Genomic DNA, 22,039 nt, shown 5'->3' on the forward strand with positions numbered 1-22,039 from the left:
ATGCAGGAGATGTTTTAAAACTGGGCACATTGATGCTTCTTGTGAGAAGCACAAAGTGGAGAAATCTGCAACTTGGTAGAAAGAGGTGACTACTCAACATTATATGGTGGAGAAAGTGGGAGGTGCCTCAATATGTTTCTCAGGTTATGAATGGTGGGCTCATAGATGTTAATGATATGGTGCTAGAGACTAAAGAATGCACTAGTAGATCAAGTGTCTAGAGATCATGCAGGTAAATACCAAAGGTTCTGATGCTATGGTGAAAGATAGTGTTAATGTGGGTAGCAGTGCAGATCAAGCAGGAAGGGAGAAATTGCAAGAATTGAGGGCTAAATCTGGTTCAAGGATGGGGTGTGTCTCAGGGGCAATTCTGGCAAACCATTCAGGTCAGCAAAGTCTAAAGGTAGGGGAAAGAATGTTTTGGGTGTTTCCAATATGAAGTTCTTAGAAAATGCAAGACATGGAGGATAGATAGAGGGTAAAAGAAAGAGATAAATGAGAAAGAGATAAATGAGAGTTAAGGATGAGAGTATCAACCCGATTCTTTGCTCTCAAGAAAATGGGGAGTTTAATTAGCAATGTATTCACTAATATCTTTATGGGCTAGTTAATTTATGTGAATGTGGGGAGGTGGCTCCCTAGTTGCAGCCCCACCTGGTTCAGGCCAGTTCAAAACCCAATTTCTCAATAAAATCAATAACTATTATTGACTGAAAAAAGAAGAATCACAATATGTTTGTTGATATTATATTATAGATGTTTTAAAGATTTCTATTGACTTGTACCACTTTGGTTAAAAATTATTAGTTTAATATTTTTTATTAAATAAATATTTTTCTTTATAAAATTATTATTTTTCTTTATATTTGAAAGATTTTATTGATATTCACATATTCATTATTTAATAAATGTTTTCATGATCATATTAATATGGAGTGATTAAATAATAAGTTATGATTGACAATTTGATAATTTATAATTAAATGAAGGAATGCGTATAGAAATAATGGTCCTTAGTTTTATACTTAAAGACATAATAGTCTAAAGTAATGCTCTAAAACTTTAAATGTTTTAAGACCTCAAATAAATGGTAACAATTTTGTATGTCTTGGGATTAGAATATTCTCTTCACTCTATGTAGGGATCTTGCAGTCAAAGACAAGTCCATGAACATGGATGTATTATTTACCTATGAACTTTTACTATGCGATATAGGCTTCTATTCTTCACTATAATTTTGTCACCTTAAATTGTATTATGCTTCTTGATATCTAAAAGACTAGAGGTATTTATAAATACATTGCTATGGATTTCATGTTTCAAGGGGACATGTTTTCAAGGGAAACCTACAAAAATACACTACATTCCATATAGTCTCCTTCATTCATTGAGAAATAAAATTTAAATTTTCATATATATGTTAAGAGCTACATCTTATGAAATAACATAGATCTATGTTTTGTCAAAATGAATTAAAAAAAAAATGAGTTTCCCTTAATTCTAATGCTTATGGGACTATGAAAACCTAAGCACCTACCATAAGATTAATCTCCTCATTACTAGCTCTTTGTGGACTCTTAATTTGTTTAACTATGTCATTATTTGACTATTTTCTCTTCTCTCCCCTCTCTTCCTTCCTCATCTCTTCATCACAAAAAGCAAAAGTGACCTCATTTTAATCCATTTTCCTTTTTTGACTAAATTTTGATTTTGTTTCATGATTGTATTCATCACTTCTACATATAGAAGTGAGTTAGCATAGGTATACATCAAATCCTACACCAATAATATATCTTCTTGTTTTGATTTTTTAATAATATTGAGATAATGATTTATTAAAATGTATTTGAGTTGGTTTAAATTTTATTTTGCAAATTTTATGTGAATTGAGACACATGATGAAGATAGTTTCTTTAGTTAACCCCGCATTGATGATAAGTTATCTTCTTATTTTTTATTATTACTTTTTAACACATGATCAATCAATTAATCTGTAGATCTAAATGTAAAACAATAAAAACAGCTTTCTATATAATATATTATATAAAAGCACGAAATATATAATACCCAAAATTATATGAATCAACATAAAAATTTAACAATAATTTGATAGCGTAGCTTGCAACCCATGTGAGATGCTTATTTCATCTCACAATCTTTTTTTATCTTTTTTTATCTTGATGGGAATCTTCCTTCTTCATGACACTCTCAATATGTCCTTATGTCCTTATCCTTCTTTATCACCCTTGATTTTCTTGATGTTAACAATAATTTGATAGTGTAGCTTCCGACCCATGTGAAATGCTCATTTCATCTCACAATCTTTTTTAATCTTGATAGAAATCTTCCTTTGTTGTGACACCCTCAATGTGCCCTTGCTTATCACCCTTAGATTTTCTTGATGGGATGCTATACTTGTACTCTGATTTTTTATGCCCGAGAAGATCCGCCATGTTAAAAGAGTTGTCCTCTGATTTTATTTTTTATGTCCGTGATGAATGGTTAAGTCTTAATTCAAGAAAGCCTTTTCCAAATTGCGTGACAACTAAATCAAATTTCAATAGCGCGTACTGTAGAATTGTGGGCCGTGGGCCTGTTCTAAAGTCTTTTATGAAAATGGAAGGAAACCATTATGAAAGTGGAAGGAAACCTGCGTGATAGAACGTCTTTTTGACTGAGGATATGTTGCATACAATCCCACGATAAATCTAATTAATTAGCAGTCATCCTCGTTACTAGCAACGCCACTCAGCATTTGTTGGTGACAACAAACATACAAACCATGCCATCCTTTTTTGGTGGAATTGTAATTCCCAAAATAATGAGTTTGTTGTTCTTCTTGTTATTGCAGAGCTCTGTGAGTGTCGAAATTAAATGCCCACCACATGAAAGAAATTATCTATTGCGTTTCAAGGCTGCTCTTGTCGATAACTCCAACAATTTACAATCTTGGAAAGGTTTCAATTGCTGCAAATGGAAAGGTGTCGGCTGCAGCAGCCATTCAGGTGGCCATGTTACTCTACTCAATCTCAAAGATCAAAATTGGGAGGCGAGATCCACTCATCGGTGTTCAAGCTTGAATATCTAAAACATTTGGATCTCAGCCACAATTCCTTTTCAGGAATGCCCATCCCTTCTGACCTTGGAAAACTCAAGAGACTCACTTTTCTTAGCTTGCTTTCTGGTGGGTTTCATGGCAAAACTCCTGCGACTCTGGCAAACTTGTGGAATTTGCGCCACTTGGAGCTGAGCTCAACAGACAATGTAGGAAAATTGCAAAGTCCAAACTTGTCAGTTTGGCTTAAAAATATGACAAGATTGGAACACCTCAATCTACATAGAGTGGAAATTTCAAGGGCAAAGGAGCGGGACAAAGTTATTACCAGTCTATCCAATCTTAGGTATCTGCGCTTGTCTGATTGTGGGCTAACAGGACTGCTTCCTTCCTCTATAAAGAATCTCTTCCGTCTTGCTCATCTGGATCTGTCTTCCAACAGCTTCACAGGGCTAATGCAGCTACCTTCTTTGGGTCAGCTTCCAGCCCTTTCTTATCTTGATCTCAGCTCCAACAAATTCAATGGTACAATTCCATCCACAATTTCAAAGCTTGTTAACTTAAAATCACTTTTGCTCTCATCCAACAGTTTCACAGGTACCATTTCCCTTTCCTTCTTTGAGAATATGACCATCCTTGAACAGCTATTACTTTCTCACAATCACTTGACTGTGAGCGTTGCTTCCACTTGGACTCCGAAGTTCAAGAAGTTGTCTGGTCTTGGACTGGCTTCTTGTAAGCTGTTTAAATTTCCTTTGTTTCTTGTGAAACAATATCATATGTTTGAGCTGGATTTATCTGGCAACAGTATAGCAGGAAATATTCCGACATGGATATGGGAGTTTCCCGAGCTTTTTCATCTCAACCTTTCATCCAGCGAGTTAACTGGAAGATTGCCATTGAAGCTTGCAGCCAAGAATCTTGGGTTCCTGGATTTGCACAACAACAGCTTGGAGGGTGCTGTTCCTCTGCCACCTGCTAGTATTTTATATCTAGACATGTCAGATAATAATTTTACAGGTTCAATTCCTGGTGATATTACAACATATCTTCAATCGGCAGACGTTTTCTCTATCTTGCGGAATAAGACCAGCGGAAGAATCCCAGACTCTATCTGCACCACAACTATGCGGGTTCTTGACTTGGCAGGCAACAAGCTCAGCGGTACTATTCCTCTTAACTTCACAGCAAACTGTTCAGATTTAAGAGTTTTGAGTTTGGGTCAAAACAATCTCGTGGGTGATATGCCTGAAGTGGGAGATCTTACAAAACTTCAGATGTTAAGTCTGAATGGTAATCATCTTCAAGGGCTTATTGAATCATCCGTAGAAAATTGCACTTCTCTCCAAGTTCCGAATTTAGGAAATAATCATTGTGATGGCAGCATTCCCCACTGGATTGGAAATCTATCAAAACTGCAGATTTTGATGTTGAACTCCAACAAATTCCAAGGCACTATTCCTCCCAAAATCTTTGCCCTCAAGCAACTCCAAATCTTAGACCTTTCTCACAACAATCTTTCAGGTTCTATACCAACAAGCCTCACCGGTTTACAGGCAATGGTCAATGCATCACAGTTTAGTCCAGTGCAGCTTGGGTACCGGATTTCAAAAGATATTTTGTGTAAGAATGAGGTAACCCTTTCCACAAAATACCTCTTTCTTGAGTATGAGATTATTCTTACAATTTTTAAGTTTATTGATCTGTCAAGCAACAATTTGTCGGGAAGGATTCCTCCTGATATTGGATCCCTTCAAGGTTTGAAAGGTCTTAATCTTTCTAGAAATAATCTCATTGGCAAGATTCCAGAAAAATTTGGAGGCATGGATCAACTGGAGTCTCTAGATCTTTCACTAAACAATCTGAGCGGAAATATTCCCTTAGAACTTCAATATCTCAGTTATTTGCATGTCTTTAATGTCTCTTTATGATGGTATCATTGTGGGTATGCATTACTGTGGTTAGACAATGTATTAATCTTTGTTACTAGCTTTTTTCAGTTATGATGGCAATTCCATCTTTATGATGGTGTCATTGTGGGTATGCATTAGTGTGGATAGACAATGTAAGAATTATTGTACTTTTTTACTTAATCTTTGTTACTAGCTTTTCTCATCTTAGTTGAAGATGGAGATTCAATGTAAAATTATCTATATCTATATATATACATCTATTATAGCATAAGCTTGTTAGCTTAAACTTTTTTATTAGCTTCATTTTTTCAATTGTCAATGAAAAGAATTATAGTATAAATATTTATATTATATTGTAGGTTTCTTAAAGTTTTTTGTTGACTTGTATCATTTTATTTAAGAACATATTAATTTAATTTAAAAAATATTATTTTATTGAATAATTATTTCAATTTCTATTAAAATATCATTATTTTTCTAGATAATATTGAATTTTTATATATTTGTTTATTTAATAAATATTTCCATGATCAAATTAATCTAGACTAATTAAATTATAAATTAAGACTGATAATTGAATAATTTATAATATTAGATGAAGGAATGTATATAGAAATAATAGTCTTTAGTTTTATACTTAAAGATTGAACAACCTATGCTCTATATTTTGTTAATGTCTCAAGATCTAAAACTACTAATGATAATCTAGTATTTGACTTGTGATTAAAATATTTTCTTCACTCTATGTAGAGAACTTAGGGTCAATGACAAGTCCATGAATCCAGAGCTATCCTATACCTATGAGGTCTATAGAGTTCTAATCTTGACTACACTTGAGTCACCTTACCTTGTCTTTTTCTTCTTGATATCTATAGGATTTGTTGCATTTAAAAAATATATTGTTAGGAATTTCATCTTTTTAGAAGACATGTTTACCAAGGTCAACCTATATAAATGTGGATAAAAAATTGATTTTTTTTTAATTCATGTTTATGGTCCTTGGATGTTCATGTAGGACGATCACTTTTAGTGCACCAAATGAAGTATTGTATGTACAAATGGTACATAAATTATTTAATTTTTAAAATAAATTCATTCAATACCCTAATATAAAAACAATATATTATGTGAACTTGTGTTTAGTCATTCCTTGGAGGGAATTTTTGTTGGAATTAGTTAGATAAATTTGATTTTAAAAACTTACATTTGAGAAGGATTAACATATATAGTGAGATCATTTGTGCAATTGCATGGTCATTTGTGTGACCTTGAACTTCCCTTTGAACATCAAATGGGGTAGATCAAATTAGATAATATGTTTATAGAAATATATGAATACATAGATGATGTAAGAAACAACTACAAGCATGTAGGGAAGGAATGTACATACATATATAGATGGGTTAAGTAGTCTATGCATAGACACATTCCTATGGATAGGTAGCTGGAATAATTCAAGGGATGAAAATTTGTACAAATAAATTATATGTCATTTATAAATTCATCTATATATATAGTCACTCTCCCCAAAGTGGATCCAAAGATTAAAAAAAATTACATAAATATGTAAATTTTACCATTATATTTTCTCCTCACATAGACCTATATGTGAATCATAGAATGATTATGCATCTCAAATTATATAACAATTACAAAGGTAAATGAAAATAAAAAAATTATGACTAACCTTCATGCTACACACACAACCGAAAAATGGTTGACTAACCTTCATGTTACACACACAACCAAAAAATGAAAGATGCAGATAGTTTCGTCAAGCATGACCAAGATCTATAATTATTTACTTAACCTCATGTTATGTAGAAATCATGGCATTTTTGGAGCCAAATTAGCTACAACCAAGATCATAAGCATGTACTAATGTTCTCATTTTGATAAACCAAGAACCATATTTTTTCTCAATCAAAATAGAAACCCATTGTTGGAAGAATGTATTTCCTCCCATATTCCATGTACATGTTAATGAAGAGAGAACAAAATCTCTAAGGTAGGAGCATTCAAGGTCAAAAGCCAAACCATAAAGACTGCAACTCTTTTTCCCAATCAGCTAGGAATGCAAATCAAGCAAATCAAGGAGACATGCAATTTCTTTTTCTTTCTATTAAATGAATGGAGAAAACTATTATAAAATACAAACTCAAAAATAATTATAGATTTCTAATCTACGGGCAATGATGACGAGCTGCATTCAACTAGACAAAATAGAGATTCTTGGAACAAACAAATGCTCACTTGGAGATGCACACTATTTGTAGCTATCTTTCTCTACTAACAAATCACATGCACACTTACAAGGTGTTGTTGTTTAAAAAATCTCCTTCTCTGCTTAGATTGTTGTCTTGCCTTTGCACATTCCCTTTGTGCTACTTTTCTTTTGCTGCACTGCTCTAACTAATTTAGAGAATATTCTTCCTTTTTGTCTACCTGTTGTCTTCACAAAAATTCCCCCTCAAATTCAAATTCAAAATTGCCCACCACATTAACTCCTCTGTAGTCCTATTGTTCACGTTAGGAGCTATTGGGATGAAGATCCCAACACAATCTTCCTCCAGGTTGTTTTTGTTGCAACATTCTTGATAGGTAGGTGGAGTTTACATGGGGGTAGAATTGGTGGTTGAAACAATAAATTCCAACACACCCCCTTTTCCTTGAACCAACAAAAAAGATCAGTCATGATCCAAATCAACTACACCCAAATTTCTCCTTAGGCGCATGAAGTTGTCTCTATTCAATGGCTTGGTGAAAATGTCTGCAAGATGTTTCTCAGACTTGGAAAACTCCATTTTTATTTCACCGTTATCAACTAAACTTAAAATGAAGTGATACCTAATCTCAATGTGCTTGCTTCTTCCATGAAACATAGGATTTTTGCTCAATGCAATTGATGAAACATTGTCACAAAAGATTGTTGTTCCATCCTCTTGTTCTTCCTTCAAAATCTGTCAAGATTTTTCTCAGCCAAATAGGTTGACATGACATTGCATTTGGTGCTATATACTTAACCTTAGCAGTTGATAGGGAAATAATGGGTTGCTTCTTAGAAGCCAATGATATTACACCCAAACCCAAATGAATCACATAGCCCGATGTTATTTATCATCTACACTACTTTCCCAATCACTATTTGTGTAACCAACTAGCCCAAAATCATTTACTGCATTATACAAAATGTCACATCCCTTGGTGCCACCCACATACCTCAGAATTATCTTACACACTTGCTAATGGGTGTACTTTGGAGTCTCCATATATATGGAAATCAAACTCACTGCATGTAATCTCAGGCCTAGTTGTTGTCAAATACATCAAACTTCCAACTAAACTCTATCAACACTATTGCTGCAACCTATCTTGCTCAACTTAAGACCTACCACTATTGGTGTTGGCGCAGGCTTGATACCAAGCATTCTAAATATCTTCAAGATCTCATTAACATAGTTAGCTTGAGAGATAAATATACCATCATGCATTTGCTTTACTTCTATGCCTAGAAAATACCTTAAGAGACCTAAATCTGTCATCTCAAACTCTCTTTTCATGGTCTCTTTAAAATAAACAATGAGGAAATCATCATCCCTAGTGAAAAATAAATCATCAACATACAAGACAACAATAAGCATCTTACCATCAGTTGTCTTTATGTAAAGAGTGGGCTCACCATCATTTTTGCCAAAGCCATTGCTCATCAAATATGAGTCAATCTTGTTGTACCATGCTTGTGGAGCTTTCGTCAACCCATAAAGAGCCTTCTTTAGCCTATATACCTTTCTTTAATGAACCAGAACTTCATAACTAGGTGGCTACTCCACATAAACCTCTTCTTTTAACACCCCATTAAGGAAGGTGGACTTCACATCCATTTGAAAAACCTTCCATTTGTGTTGGTCTACAATAGCTATGACCACCTACACAGTCTCCATCCTTGCAACAAGGGCATATGTCTTATCATAGTCTCTCCCAAACTGTTGTTTGTACCCCTTGACAACTAATCTTGCTTTATGTCGCTCTATTATTCCTTAGACCTTATGTTTGGTCTTATAGACCCATTTAACTCCAATAACTTGTTTGTTAGGAGGCAAATTAGCTAGCTCCCAAGTATCATTCCTCTCTATCGCATCTATTTCCTCATCCATGGACTTGTTGGATATTGTTGATCATTGTTGCTACTACAATATGTTGTTGTCATTGATGTCAACATGTTCTTGTGATTTGTTCCAATGATTATAGATTGGGAAGATCGTATGATCTGGTTTGTAGTGTTGGTTTGTTGATCACTGTTTTGCAGAGTTTGGTATATCGTCTGGCATATTTTGGTGTGATCAAGTCTTGTGAAGAGATTTTGGGATGTTCTTGTGTATCTTCATTTCAGATGGTTCATGATTTGGTGCTCAACAAGTTATCTTTCTTTGTGATAGTTTTTGATTGGCTGTGTTCTTGAGCTTTCAGACGTTGACTAATGAAGATTTGAAAAGTGGTGTTGGTGCAGCTGTTCCTGATGATTCTAACATTCTTGACGATGTTTCTTAGTCATGTCCTATTTTTTTTCGCAATCCGCATTGATCCTTGTGCAATTTTTTGGTTGTTTCTATCAACAGGTGATGATTTTCATGTTATGTGGATTTCCTAGTGGTGTAGCTTGTTGTGGTTGATCTTGGCATGATTTTTGATGGAGTTGTGCATTTGGGAATTTGGTTTAGGACCATGTTATGTTATGTAAACCATTATATTGGTCCGGTGGTTGATCTTTGTATCGTGTGATATAATTTTGTAATTGAGGGTTGAGGGTTTAGTCAACCTTGTTGTCAAGATTGGTGAATTGTATATATAGGTGATATAGTCATGAAATTTTGGTGTCTATGTTATGTCTGCATTATCAGAGAGTGGTTTGTGTGTGAACAATTGATTTATCCTTTAGTGTTGAGTTTGAGGTGCGATTGGTGTTGCAGGGCATACATCTGTGCTTAACCGGGACTATAATCAAGCATTTGGAGATGCTATTATTTCAGTTCATTTCTTCCAGATTGTAGTCTGAATCTTATTGTAAGTCACTGAGACTTCCTCGAGGGTTGTAGCCTTCCAAGACATTATATTTGAGTAGTCAGCTCTAGGTAGTGTGTCTGAATGCATGTGCATTCCCCATTGTAACATTTTCACATACTACTGCAGAGTATAATCTTATTGTGGGTAGGTTCCCACCGTGGTTTTTCCCTTAACCGGGTTTTCCACATAAAAATATCGGTGTTGTGTGTTGTGTTGTTAATTTGCTTATCTATCTTATTACTGCAGTTTGTCAGATCTATGTTTTGTGATAAAGTTTTTTATTTCGTTGAAGACTGATTCACCCCCCTCTCAGTCTTCCTTCTTGGCTATTGCTAACAGGACTCACACCATTTCTCCTCTTTAATAAAATCCTCAAAATAAATTAGATCACTATGAGAAAATAATGCAAAGTTCACATATTCATCAAAATATTCTTCATACCTTCCACCTCGGTAGATTTCCTTTAGACTCTTGGTCTTCTTTGGCATTAGGGAGATGAGAGTGGGGTATTAACTCTCACTACTATTGCTACTTTTCTATGTAGACTCTGATCTGAGTCATTGGGAGCTTTCAAGAGCTGATTCTATGGCTGTCTCTAGCTACTTGCCTTACTGCTTGTTTATGTCAGGATCTATCTGAAGCTGTTGGGAGCTCACTATAACTAAATTTTAAGAATTTTGTGATAGTCTATTTGACTGTCTATCTGCATCTACAACTATTGAGAGTTGTTTGGGGCTATCAGGAGTTTCAGCATCTTCTTGATCTTCATACTCATCATCATCATCGATGATGGGCATATTTTGCGAGGTAGATGAAGAGGTATCTAGTGAGCCATCCTATGACTGATTCTCGATGAGCTCAACATCTCTATTAATGATGATCTTCTTGGTGACGAGGTTGTACAATCTGTATACCTTGGACTCAACACTATAGCCTATGAAAATGCATTTCTTACCCTTGTCATCCAATTTTTACCTCTTTTCCTTTGGCACATAAGCATAAGCCAAACTCCCAAACACTCTAAGGTTCTCAACCACCCACTTGCCTCTTGTGGAAACTTCTCACAAACTTCCTTGGTTAGACTTCTATTTATCAAATATACTGTTGTCGCTGCAACCTCTCCCCAATATTCATTTGGGAGTGTTTTTGCTTTGAGCATGCTCCTTGCCATCTCAACAATGGTCATATTCTTCCTCTCAACCACTCTATTTTGTTCTGAAGTATAAGCAGTTGTTAGCTCCTTCTTTATGCCATTTTTCTTGCAAAAATTTAGAAAATCATTGGAGGTATACTCTCCTTCATGATCCGAACTTAGGACCTTTATGAAATGTCCTATCTCCTTTTTAGCTTGGGATTTAAATTACAAAAACTTATCAAAATCTTTAGATTTATGCTTTAAAAAAAAACTCATTTTCTATGGCTTAAATTATCAATAAAGGTCATAAAATATTGGTTGCTACCAATAGATATAGCTTGCATAGGGCCAACCAAATCAGTATTCACCAACTCCAATGGTGATCTTGACCTTCTAGAGTTGCCTTTTTGAAAGGTAGGCTATGTTGCTTACCCAAAATACAAGCCTCACACTTGCTACTAGGCTCTTCTATCCTTGACAAACCATCTACCATTCTTTTCTTGGATAATAAACTCAAAACAACATAACCCAAGTGTCCATACCTGAGATTCTATAGCTTGGAAGGGTATTGAGTGTTGCACTTGAGGGCCTTTAACTATTGTATTGTTGTACATGCTTGCTTGGGAGGTGCAACGATGGACTGAGAAGAGAAACATGTCTCTATTCTCAAAGGAAACATTTGGTTCTTTTTCATTTGTACTATTGAAACAACTTTATTACTCCCATCTTTGTCAAAAATGACACATTGACCCTTCTTCATCAACGGTTTGTATCCATTTAGGATTAGTTGTCCAATACTCATGAGATTATGTTTAATTCCTAGAGAAAAATAAACATTCTCAATATCCTTCTTCTCACCTTGCTTGGTGCAGATCATAATAGATCCTTTTCCCACAACTAGAGCTATTCCATTATTCCCCATTTTTATCTCAATTTGATATTTTTTTAATAAAAGAAAACAAACTCTCATTACCACTCATATGGTTGTTGAAACCATTGTCCAAATACCACACCTTAGGATTGCCTTCTTCACCAATGTTGCGCATGATGAAGGTTGTGGACTGATTATTTTCTCCCACATTCACATCAGCCACATTAGCATTTTGCTTTGACTAATTACCTTTCTTATTCCAGCAATCTTTTGCATAATGCCCAAATTTATGGCAGTTAAAACATTCTACATTGCTCTTGTCATACCTCTAATTTGAGTTGTTGTTCTTCTTGCCTTGTTTGGAGTTATTTTCAAAGTTGATCGCTCTGTCTTGGTTGTATGCTCATCTAGAGCTATCTTCATTGCCACGACCTCTGCCTCTTGAGCTCCTTCCATTGCTTCCTCCTCTCCCCCTGTCTCTTGCATTGTCTTGAGCTTTGAAATCTTTTTCTTGGGAAGAAGTGGTAGACCTATTTAGGCGCTTCTCATGGGTTTGAAGAGAATCCATCAACTCATCAACTGTCAATACTAACAAATCATTTTCCTCTTTAATGGAAATTACTATTGCATCAAACTTTGAAGGAAAACTTCGAAAGATTTTCTCAACAATCCTCTACTCCTCCATGGTTTCTCCATTTGTCCTCAGGTAGTTCAATAAACTAGAGGCTCTTGTATGGAATTTTGAAATGGATTCATTGTCCTTCATTTAAAGAGTCTCAAAATATCTTTTAAGCTTTTGGAGCTTCACCAATATGACTTTATCAGTCCCCTTGGAGCTAGTTTGGAGGATTTTCCACACTTCCTTAGCATAGTTAGCTACTTCTATTTATGGAAATATGGCCTCTGTCAAGGCTTCTTCAATCAAACTCAATGCCTTAGCATCTTTCCTCCATGTCTCCCTCAAATGATTCTTCTAATTCTTTGTGAGGGTAGTATACTAAGCTGGGTCAGTTGTATCCACAAATCCAGTGACACAAAGTTCCCACAAATCATTTGTAACCATGATGGTCTTCATCTTCGTGGGCCAAACATGATAATTTTATCCATTAAAGGATGGTGGTTGTTGCCAAATCTTTCCTTCATCTCCAACCATGTCTCCTACACACAAAACTCAAACACCTAGAAAAGACAAATGCCCTACTCACAAGGATTTAAGCTCTATAGGTCTTACACCATAGAGAGAGAACAAAATCTCTAAAGCAAGAGAATTCAAGCTCAAAAGTCAAACCACAAAGACTGCAACTCTGTTTCCCAATCAGTTGGGAATGTGAATCAAACAAATCAATAAAAAGAGGAGACATGCAATTTGATTTGCTTTCTATTAAATGACTAGACAAAACTATTACAAAATACAAACTTAGAAATTAACTACATATTTCTAATCTACAGGCAGTGATAAAGCGCTGCATTCAACCACACAAAATAGAGCTTCTCAGAGCTCACTACAAACAAATACTCACTTGGAGTTGCACATTGTTATGAGCTATCTTGCTCTACTAACAAATCACATGCACACCTACAGGGTGGTGTTGTTTACAAAAATCGTATTCTCTTCTCAGACTGTTGTCTAGCCTCTGCACATTCTCGTGATGCTTCTTTTCTTTTGTTGCTCTACTCTAATTGATTTGGAGAACATTCTCACTTTTTGTCTACTTTCTATCTTCACAAAAATTCCCCCTCAAATTCAAATTCATATATTTAAGTTATGTAAAATAAATTTTAAGCTACATTAAAATAAATACTTTTAAGCTTCACAGATTGAAGATTCATTTGTCGTTTTTCAAAAGAATTAAAAATCTAATTTTATTGAAAAATAAAAAATAATTATAACATAATTGTATGAACTTACAAAATAAATACCTTAAGCTTTACAGATTGAAACCAAAATATAATAAATAATTTAAGCTTCACAGATTGAAGCTACACTGAAATTCAATTGCCCAAAAGGAAATTAAAAGCCATGTACTTTATTATTCAAAATATATTATATAGATTAAAAAATTTCAAAAATTTAGAAAACAATGATAAATTAGTAATATATTCAAAAATCTTAAATTTACTAATTAAGTTTCTAAATTCACACCAAAAATCTTGTTTATAATTAAAATAGAAACTATTCTAATTTTTTTTTTTTATAATATTTTTAGAAATGATTATATCTTATCATTTGAATTATGAGAAGTTTCTAAATTTATATAAGAAAAAACATACTAAAAATTCATATAAAAATTATATAAATTTAGTAACAATTATATCCTACTCTTATCATTTTAAAATATTTTAAATAAATTTATATTTTTATAATAAACCTTCTAAAATAATATATATCAATATTATAAATTGCAATAGTATATAATATATATTGTCTATCATGATTTTTAACGATTTATTAATAATTTGAAGTGTCATATATACGATTTTTGGAATAAGTCGCCTATCAATGTATACCATCAAGTAATTTTATTTGTTAGAAAAATGACCATATATTCCAAGCTTGTTTGGAATATTACCTTCAAATTTATTGGACTTCAAAATCAAATTTTGCATATTTGAAAAGTTTCCAATCCATTCTGGAATGTTTCCTTCTAGATTGTTATTTCCTATATCAAGAACATTAAGAAAACTACAATTTGCTAAAGATGATGCAATATCCCCTTGCAAACAATTACCATTCAGATTTAATGCCTGAAGCTTTTTGACATTTTGGAATCCCGACATGTGACCTCGAAGACGATTGTTACACAAATTCAAGACCCTTAGGGCATGTTCCCATGCAACTGCTTAGCTTATTTAGGCTAGTAACTGCTGCTCAATATTTTTAGGAATTATTTGTGGAGTAGCTAGCCCCATGAATATTTATCTTTGTTGCTTATTTTTAAACAAAACACTTTAACTTCTTATTAATAGTATTAATACTAATTTGTGCACTTAAAATTTGAAAAAGAAAATAGAAATATAATCTTAAAGAAAGAGGGAGAGCAAATTGTGGAGCCACATGACATTTTTGTTAATAAGCAGTCATGCTTATTTCGAGCCCCCCTTTTCTTTCATGGCTTATTTTTAATTCCTAAACAATAGCTACTCCACCAAAATAGGGAAAGATTCTAAGGGCATGTTCCCATGTGGCTGCTTAGCTTATTTTGGCTAGCACCCGCTGCTCAATATTTTTAGGAATTATTTGTGGAGCATGTGGCCCCATGAATATTTATCTTTGCTGCTTATTTTTAAACAAAACATTTTAGTTTCTTATTAATAGTATTAATACTAATTTGTGCACTTAAAATCTGATAAACAAGATAGAAATAAAATCTTAAAAAAAAAGAGGGAGAGCAAATTGTGGATTTCCAGCCCCCCCTTTTATTCCCGGGCTTATTTTTAATTCCTAAACAGTAGTTTCTCCACCAAAGTAGGGAAAGATTCTAAATTATCCTTTTTTCCACAATTTTAAAGTTGCATGGGAACACTTAACTACTTAAATTTAAGCAGAAAATAGAGTTAAGTAGTCGCATGGGAACATAAGGTAAATTATCCTTTTTTTCACAATTTTAAAGTTGCATGGGAACACTTAACTGCTTAAATTTAAGCAGAAAATAGAGTTAAGAAGCCGCATTGGAACATAAGGTTAGACTCGAACAATTTGCTGCTAAATTAGGAGAAACAATACCATTTAGCATGTTGTTTGACAAGTCTAAAACTTTTACATGTGTGCTACAAATAAAATCTGGAAGCTTTCCACTAATATTATTCCCAGACAGATAGAGAAACTCGACATGCTGAACATATTCCCCAATATCCCAAGGAATTGAAGATGTAAACTGGTTATTTGACATGTCCACAGATACAATATCAAATGGCAGTGTTAAGGGGAAGAGCATCTTGAAAATTGTTATCGTGCAGATCCAAAAAGCGAAGATTAAGCTTGCATGTCAGTCTTAATGACAATGATCTAGTTAACTGGTTAGATGAAAGATTAAGATAAAAAAAGCTCTGGAAATCCTTAATTCTTCCAACCATGAGGGTATACATGTTCTTTTCTAGTATCAAGTTTCATTTTCTATTAATCTTTTTTGGAGGAAATATTTTATGATGTAGTCTCAATAGAGCTCTATAAAATACTCCTTTAACATGCATACATACATATTTAGAGAAAAAATACTTAACAAAAATTTCAACATTTTTTATGGTGCACAATATGGGTAGTCTCATATTACTATAAGCCATATGTAGACCCATATGCAAATCGCCCAACATTATAAGATACAAAAGAATCTTTCTTTCTTTTTCTTTTTACACATCAAACTAAACAACTTAATTGAATGACTATATATTTAAACAAAGAATGAAACATCAAACTCTACTCACATCTAATATTTAGACTAAAGAAAAACCCTCTCACAATATAACTTAAAGACCTAAAACCTACATATAACAAATTAAAAAAAAATAAAAATAAAAGAATGACATGTTACATATATGAATAGCATCATAAGAACAAGACCAAAGCACAAGTGACAAAGAGATTCTTGTTCAGAGTAGACTAAACACTTAACAACCATATTACTCATATGGTGTGAAACACAATCGAGATCTACTTTAAGAATTCTCCCCTACAATAACGACAAACACAAATATCAAATTAATCTATAATGCCCTGGTTTTGTGGCCCATAGTATATTCAAAAACATGATCATGAAACTGTGAAATTTTCCAAGGTGGAAAGGTTTGAAAAGGTGCATAAGTCGGAAAAGTGGTGGATTCAGTGCAACATTTCATAGTTAGGGTTTTCATGAGTAGAGCGTAGAAATAAAGAAAAGAATGGCTGGTAGGTCAACGACCATTTTCATACATCATTTGGAGCCCACAGCATTCGGGCCGCCCTTATCCACTCTCCAAGGGACAGTATTCCAGAGGTCAGAAAACTGTACAATATGAGCTATGACGTGGTTTCCAACATACGGCAATTAAATTAATGTGGACAAAATCTGTAAACTTTATTATCAAAGCTCTGTAGGCATGAAGAAGAGACAAAGCAAAGACCCCACATATTCTGGGCTGAAGTTATTCTGGCTTCAGAATAGACTTTGCGTACAGTGTGATAGCGACCTGTTAGTCAATCGCAACTGTTTATTACAAAATCAATAGTGTAAAATGCGCGACTAACACGCATGTTAGTCAATTCATAGAGTCATTTTGAAACCAGAATAGATGCGTCCCATTCTGAGAAGATCACATTGTCTGCATTATCTCCATCTTTTTTTAAATTGGTTTGATTTGATGGGCGCTTAACTGCTTCTCTACTATAAACACAGATGCAACGAATCTGATCCAGTAACGAAAAGGGGGAGAATCTGATCCAGTATGGAAAAGGGGGAGAGAGAAGTTATAATGGATCCAGTTGTGGAGAGGCAGGTGAAGTACGAAGAAGAGAATAAGAGCAGGATCAAATCTATGGATCCCACCTGTCAAATTGAAATTGCATCCCATGTTGGACATGTTGCTATGTCATGTAGTATTTAAATAAATGCAATGTTGCATCCCTAGAAACATTATATTTTATACTAAGGCAAGAACCTTGACATTGGAACTATAATCATAATTGATTAATTTTATAGAATTAATAACTTTAATGGTCAGTTTTCATATTGACGAGTAACTAAAATGTTATGAACTAAAATGTTTACAACATGTTTATACTTTATATTTATACATGTATACTATTTTTTCAACTAACTAGATACTAATGCTCTAATGGCAACATGCCTAGAGAAACTAGAATGGTTTTGTAGGCGCAAGGGTGTGACAATGCAAACTTAGTAATTTTATCATAAGAATAATCTTAATGTCATTTAATCCTAATGGTCGGCTAAGATTATAGGGTAGGTAGAGAAAATAATAAAATATGAAAGGGGTAGTTAGAGGAATATTAAGAAATAAATGACATGTTATGGAAGGAAAATGTTAATGAAATCAATTAAATAAATAAAAAACTATTTAATTAATAGAGGAAGTGGGACCAATTAATAAAAAATAAAATTTTAATTTGAACACATCTTTATTAATGGAGAATGAAATTTTATAATAAAATTATTTTTGAAAATATGTATATAAAAGTTTTTTTCATATGCAATCTCTAAATATTATATTTCTTGTCACGTTGGTTTTTGTTTCTAATAACATAATTACCCACCAACAGGCACTAGGACTAGAGGTCTAATAACATAATTACCCACCAACAGGCACTAGGACTAGAGGTGTTGAAATGGCCCAACTGTAATGTTTTAGTTTAAGATTTTTGCTACATTATTATGTGTTGACTATCTAGGAGATGTCAGCGGATTTATTATCTTGCATTGATTTTGGACAGAGCATGATCTATTTGATATGATGCCATTTCCTTTGTGTGTTTCTTCTTGATTCAAAGATTTTGTTTCAATCGTGTTTAGATCCTTGTAAGTGGATGCATAATTGATTTGAAGCTATCTTTCATCAATTCAGTCCTATGTTGCAGAAACAACATCAATTGCTAAATGGCTTACTAATTGACCTCGTCCACTATACATTAAATGTATGCAAAAATATCAAAATTTTCTCCAATTGCCCCTCACACCTATTGAAGTACTATACCAAGATGCAATAGCTAGTTTAATTTGAAAATACCGAATATTCAAGGGGAGGAAACGCAATCATTTTGTTTTTAAAACTGGATCTTCTTGTTGGAAGTATTAATACCGGCGACACGTGGAGGGAGATGCGCAATTGGCCGTGTTAAACACGGTCGCGTAAAAACTGCTATTAAACAGCCATTACAACATTTTCAAGAATTCAACTACCTACCTGAGAAAACATGAATGCTCTTCTAAAGGAAGTAATTGGATTTCCAAGGGAAATGATTTTCTTGTTGCTCATATGGCTGAGCTCTACTCGTGTTTCAGTTGCATGCCCACTGTATGAAAGAAATTATCTCTTAGATTTTATGGGGGCTGTTAAAAGTGATTTCAACAGCTTTCAGTCATGGCAAGGATTCAATTGCTGCGATTGGAGAGGTGTCACTTGCAGCCATGATTTAGGCAGCCATGTTACAGGACTGGATCTCTCTGATTTCGGTTTGCAAGGTGAGATTCATTCCTCTCTGTTCAACCTTAAATATTTACAAGATCTAAATCTCCGTTACAATTTTCTTAGAAAGATCCCATCCGATATTGGAAAGTTGAGGAGGCTCACTCTTCTGGACTTGTCTCTTGGTAGCTGGAAAGGTGAAATTCCAAGGACTTTGGGAAATTTGCGAAATCTACGCTACCTAGATGTAGGTGTAAGCTCCGATGATCCACATTGGCAAAGATTGCAGACGCCAAGTTTTGCAAGTTGGCTACAAAATCTAACCAGATTGGAGCACCTCTCTCTTAATGGAGTGGACATATATCCAGAAGAAGCATCAAGCGAGTGGGGTGAGGTTATTACCACCCTTGCCAATCTTACAAATCTCGAGTTGTATGATTGTGGGTTATCAGGACAACTTCCTCCTTCCATAGCTAATCTCTCTAGACTTGTTACCTTGGGCCTGGGAGGCAACTACTTAACAGGGGTGATGCCCCCTTCTTTAGGTAACCTTTCCGCTCTTGATAGTCTTAACTTAGCTGGAAACAAATTGAATGGTACAATTCCATCCTCAATTTCAAAGCTTGTGCGGTTAACATCCCTCGACCTGAGTTCCAACAGTTTTAGTGGCCACATTTCCTTCTCCTCTTTTGATAATTTCACTAGATTAGAAAACATGGAGCTTTCTCACAATCAGTTGAGTGTGAGTATTGATTCAACCTGGATGCCCAACTTTAATAGCCTTAACAGTCTTGGACTAGATTCTTGTAATTTAGTTGAAATTCCACCATTTCTTGTGAATCAATTTGACTTGACCTCGCTGCATTTATCTGGCAACAACATGCTAGGGAGCGTCATTCCAACATGGATATGGGATCTTCCACTTTATATCTTAACCTTTCATCTAACCAGTTAACTGGTTCGTTGCCATCAAGGCTGACAACCAAGCATCTGCTCTTTTTGGATGTGCACAATAACAGTTTACAAGGTGCTCTTCCACTGATAGAGAGATCAGATAACCAGTTTACAATTCGTATTTCTGTGGTGGACATGTCAGATAACCATTTTACATCCTCAATTCCTTCAGAGTTTGGAGAATATCTTCAGGTTGTATTGTTCCTCTCTTTATCCGGGAATAGTATTACAGGAAGGATTCCAAATTCTATTTGCAGCAACAGTGTGCATGTTCTAGACTTGTCAAACAACATGCTCAGCGGTATTGTTTCTCCTGATTTTACAGCAAACTGTTCGAGTCTAAGGGTTCTGAATTTGGGTAATAATAGTCTGCAAGGTCACATGCCAGGATTCCAAAATGCCACAAAGCTTCAGACACTAAATCTAAATGGTAATCTTTTCCAAGGGCCTATTGCATCCTCTTTAGCAAATTGCAGTTTTCTTAAAGCTCTTGATATAGGAAATAACAATCTGGAAGAACATATTCCAGAGTGGATAGGAAACTTATCAAATCTGCAGATTTTGATTTTGAAGTCAAATAAATTCCAAGGTAATATTCCGATGCAAATAATTGGTCTCCAAAAGCTTCAAATTCTAGAGCTTTCTGAGAACAATCTTTCAGGATTTATTCCAACGGACCTTCAAAATTTGTCAGCAATGGTCAACGCATCACAGAACAGTTCAGAGCACCTTGCCTATCAAATTTATATTGACTATAATGTTCATGTAATAATTTCTACAAAAGACACGCAACTTCCTTATAAGATTGTGCTACCAATTCTAAAATTTATGGATCTATCAAGTAACAATCTACGGGGAAACATCCCTCCAGAAATGGGGTCTCTTCAAGGTTTGAAAGGCCTTAATCTTTCAAGAAATAATCTCAGTGGGGAAATTCCCAGGACATTGGGAGGCATGGATCAGTTAGAATCTCTGGATCTTTCATTGAATAAACTAAACGGAAAAATTCCAATGGAACTCCAATCTCTGAGTTATTTACAGGTCTTTAATGTCTCATATAACATGCTTGAGGGAAAAGTGCCTCAGGGAGGGCAGTTCTTAACTTTTGACCAGTCATCCTTCTCAGGCAATTCAAATCTTACAGACATTCCTTTCACTAACATATTTTGCAATTGTGCTTCTCCTTTCACCAACAGAGCCTGCAACCGTTCTTCCTGTAATGGAAATGATGGAGGAGAAGAGGGTTCAGGTTTTGAGATGGACTGGTGGGGATTGGGTGTGGGATTATGTTATGCATTTAGCTTCTCAATTGTTATTGGACTGCTCGCTCTGAATGTCAAAGTAAGAAAGAGCATCTTCCGTATATACGATGGTATCATTATGCGTATATTTTCACGTAGATAGACAGTGGGATTGCACACCAGAAATATCTTTGTATAATTTGAAAATGTAGAATAAAAAAATTGCGCCTATCTTTCTTAAATCTTGACATTTCTTATGTTAAAAAGAATTTCTGAATGCTAGAACAGCTTTGCGTTCAATCTTTAACAGTTAATAGTTAATATTTTATACTTTTTATAGAAGGAAGTTGATTGTTAAAGGAAGATTTATCTTTGATGTGAAGTAGCTCATCAGAGTGGTTGTTTGTTGATGTTGTTTGGTATCGGTCATAGCGAGCTTAAGGGTTCTTCCGGATTTGCAATAGTTTGGTAATTTGGTATGTGTAAAAAAATCATTTGAGAATCAAATCATAGGAGATAAAAATAGAGAAGTCATTAGAAGAAGCAAAGTTGTTGAAGGATAAGTTCTTTTGTGTTTACTTTCTGAGTCTAAACCTAAGGCGGTTGAAGAAACCTGCAAAGATCAAAATTGGATGGAAGCGATGAAGGAAGAGCTAGATCAGATTAAGAAAAATTGGACTTGGAAATTAGAAC

General features: G+C 34.4%; 3 protein-coding genes across 3 annotated transcripts; all 3 read left to right on the forward strand.

Annotated features, from left to right (window-relative positions):
• Positions 1–226: 226 nt before the first annotated feature.
• LOC131037806 (LRR receptor-like serine/threonine-protein kinase RGI5) lies at positions 227–4,986 on the forward strand. Its single transcript, XM_059211405.1, has 2 exons — positions 227–386; positions 3,122–4,986. Exons 1-2 carry the CDS (start codon positions 227–229, stop codon positions 4,984–4,986), a joined length of 2,025 nt encoding a protein of 674 aa, XP_059067388.1.
• A 13,949-nt stretch (positions 4,987–18,935) lies between these two features.
• Positions 18,936–21,569, forward strand: LOC131037805 (receptor-like protein EIX2). The gene is made up of 2 exons (XM_059220586.1): positions 18,936–19,207; positions 19,341–21,569. Exon 2 carries the CDS (start codon positions 20,055–20,057, stop codon positions 21,507–21,509), a length of 1,455 nt encoding a protein of 484 aa, XP_059076569.1. The 5' UTR covers positions 18,936–19,207; positions 19,341–20,054; the 3' UTR covers positions 21,510–21,569.
• Positions 18,940–19,951, forward strand: LOC131855851 (receptor-like protein 33). Its single transcript, XM_059211408.1, has 2 exons — positions 18,940–19,747; positions 19,932–19,951. The coding sequence occupies exons 1-2, from the start codon at positions 18,940–18,942 to the stop codon at positions 19,949–19,951; spliced, it is 828 nt and encodes a 275-aa protein (XP_059067391.1).
• Positions 21,570–22,039: the final 470 nt, after the last annotated feature.

Source organism: Cryptomeria japonica, chromosome 1, assembly GCF_030272615.1.
Source record: "Cryptomeria japonica chromosome 1, Sugi_1.0, whole genome shotgun sequence".
In the NCBI taxonomy this organism is placed as follows: Eukaryota; Viridiplantae; Streptophyta; class Pinopsida; order Cupressales; family Cupressaceae; genus Cryptomeria; species Cryptomeria japonica.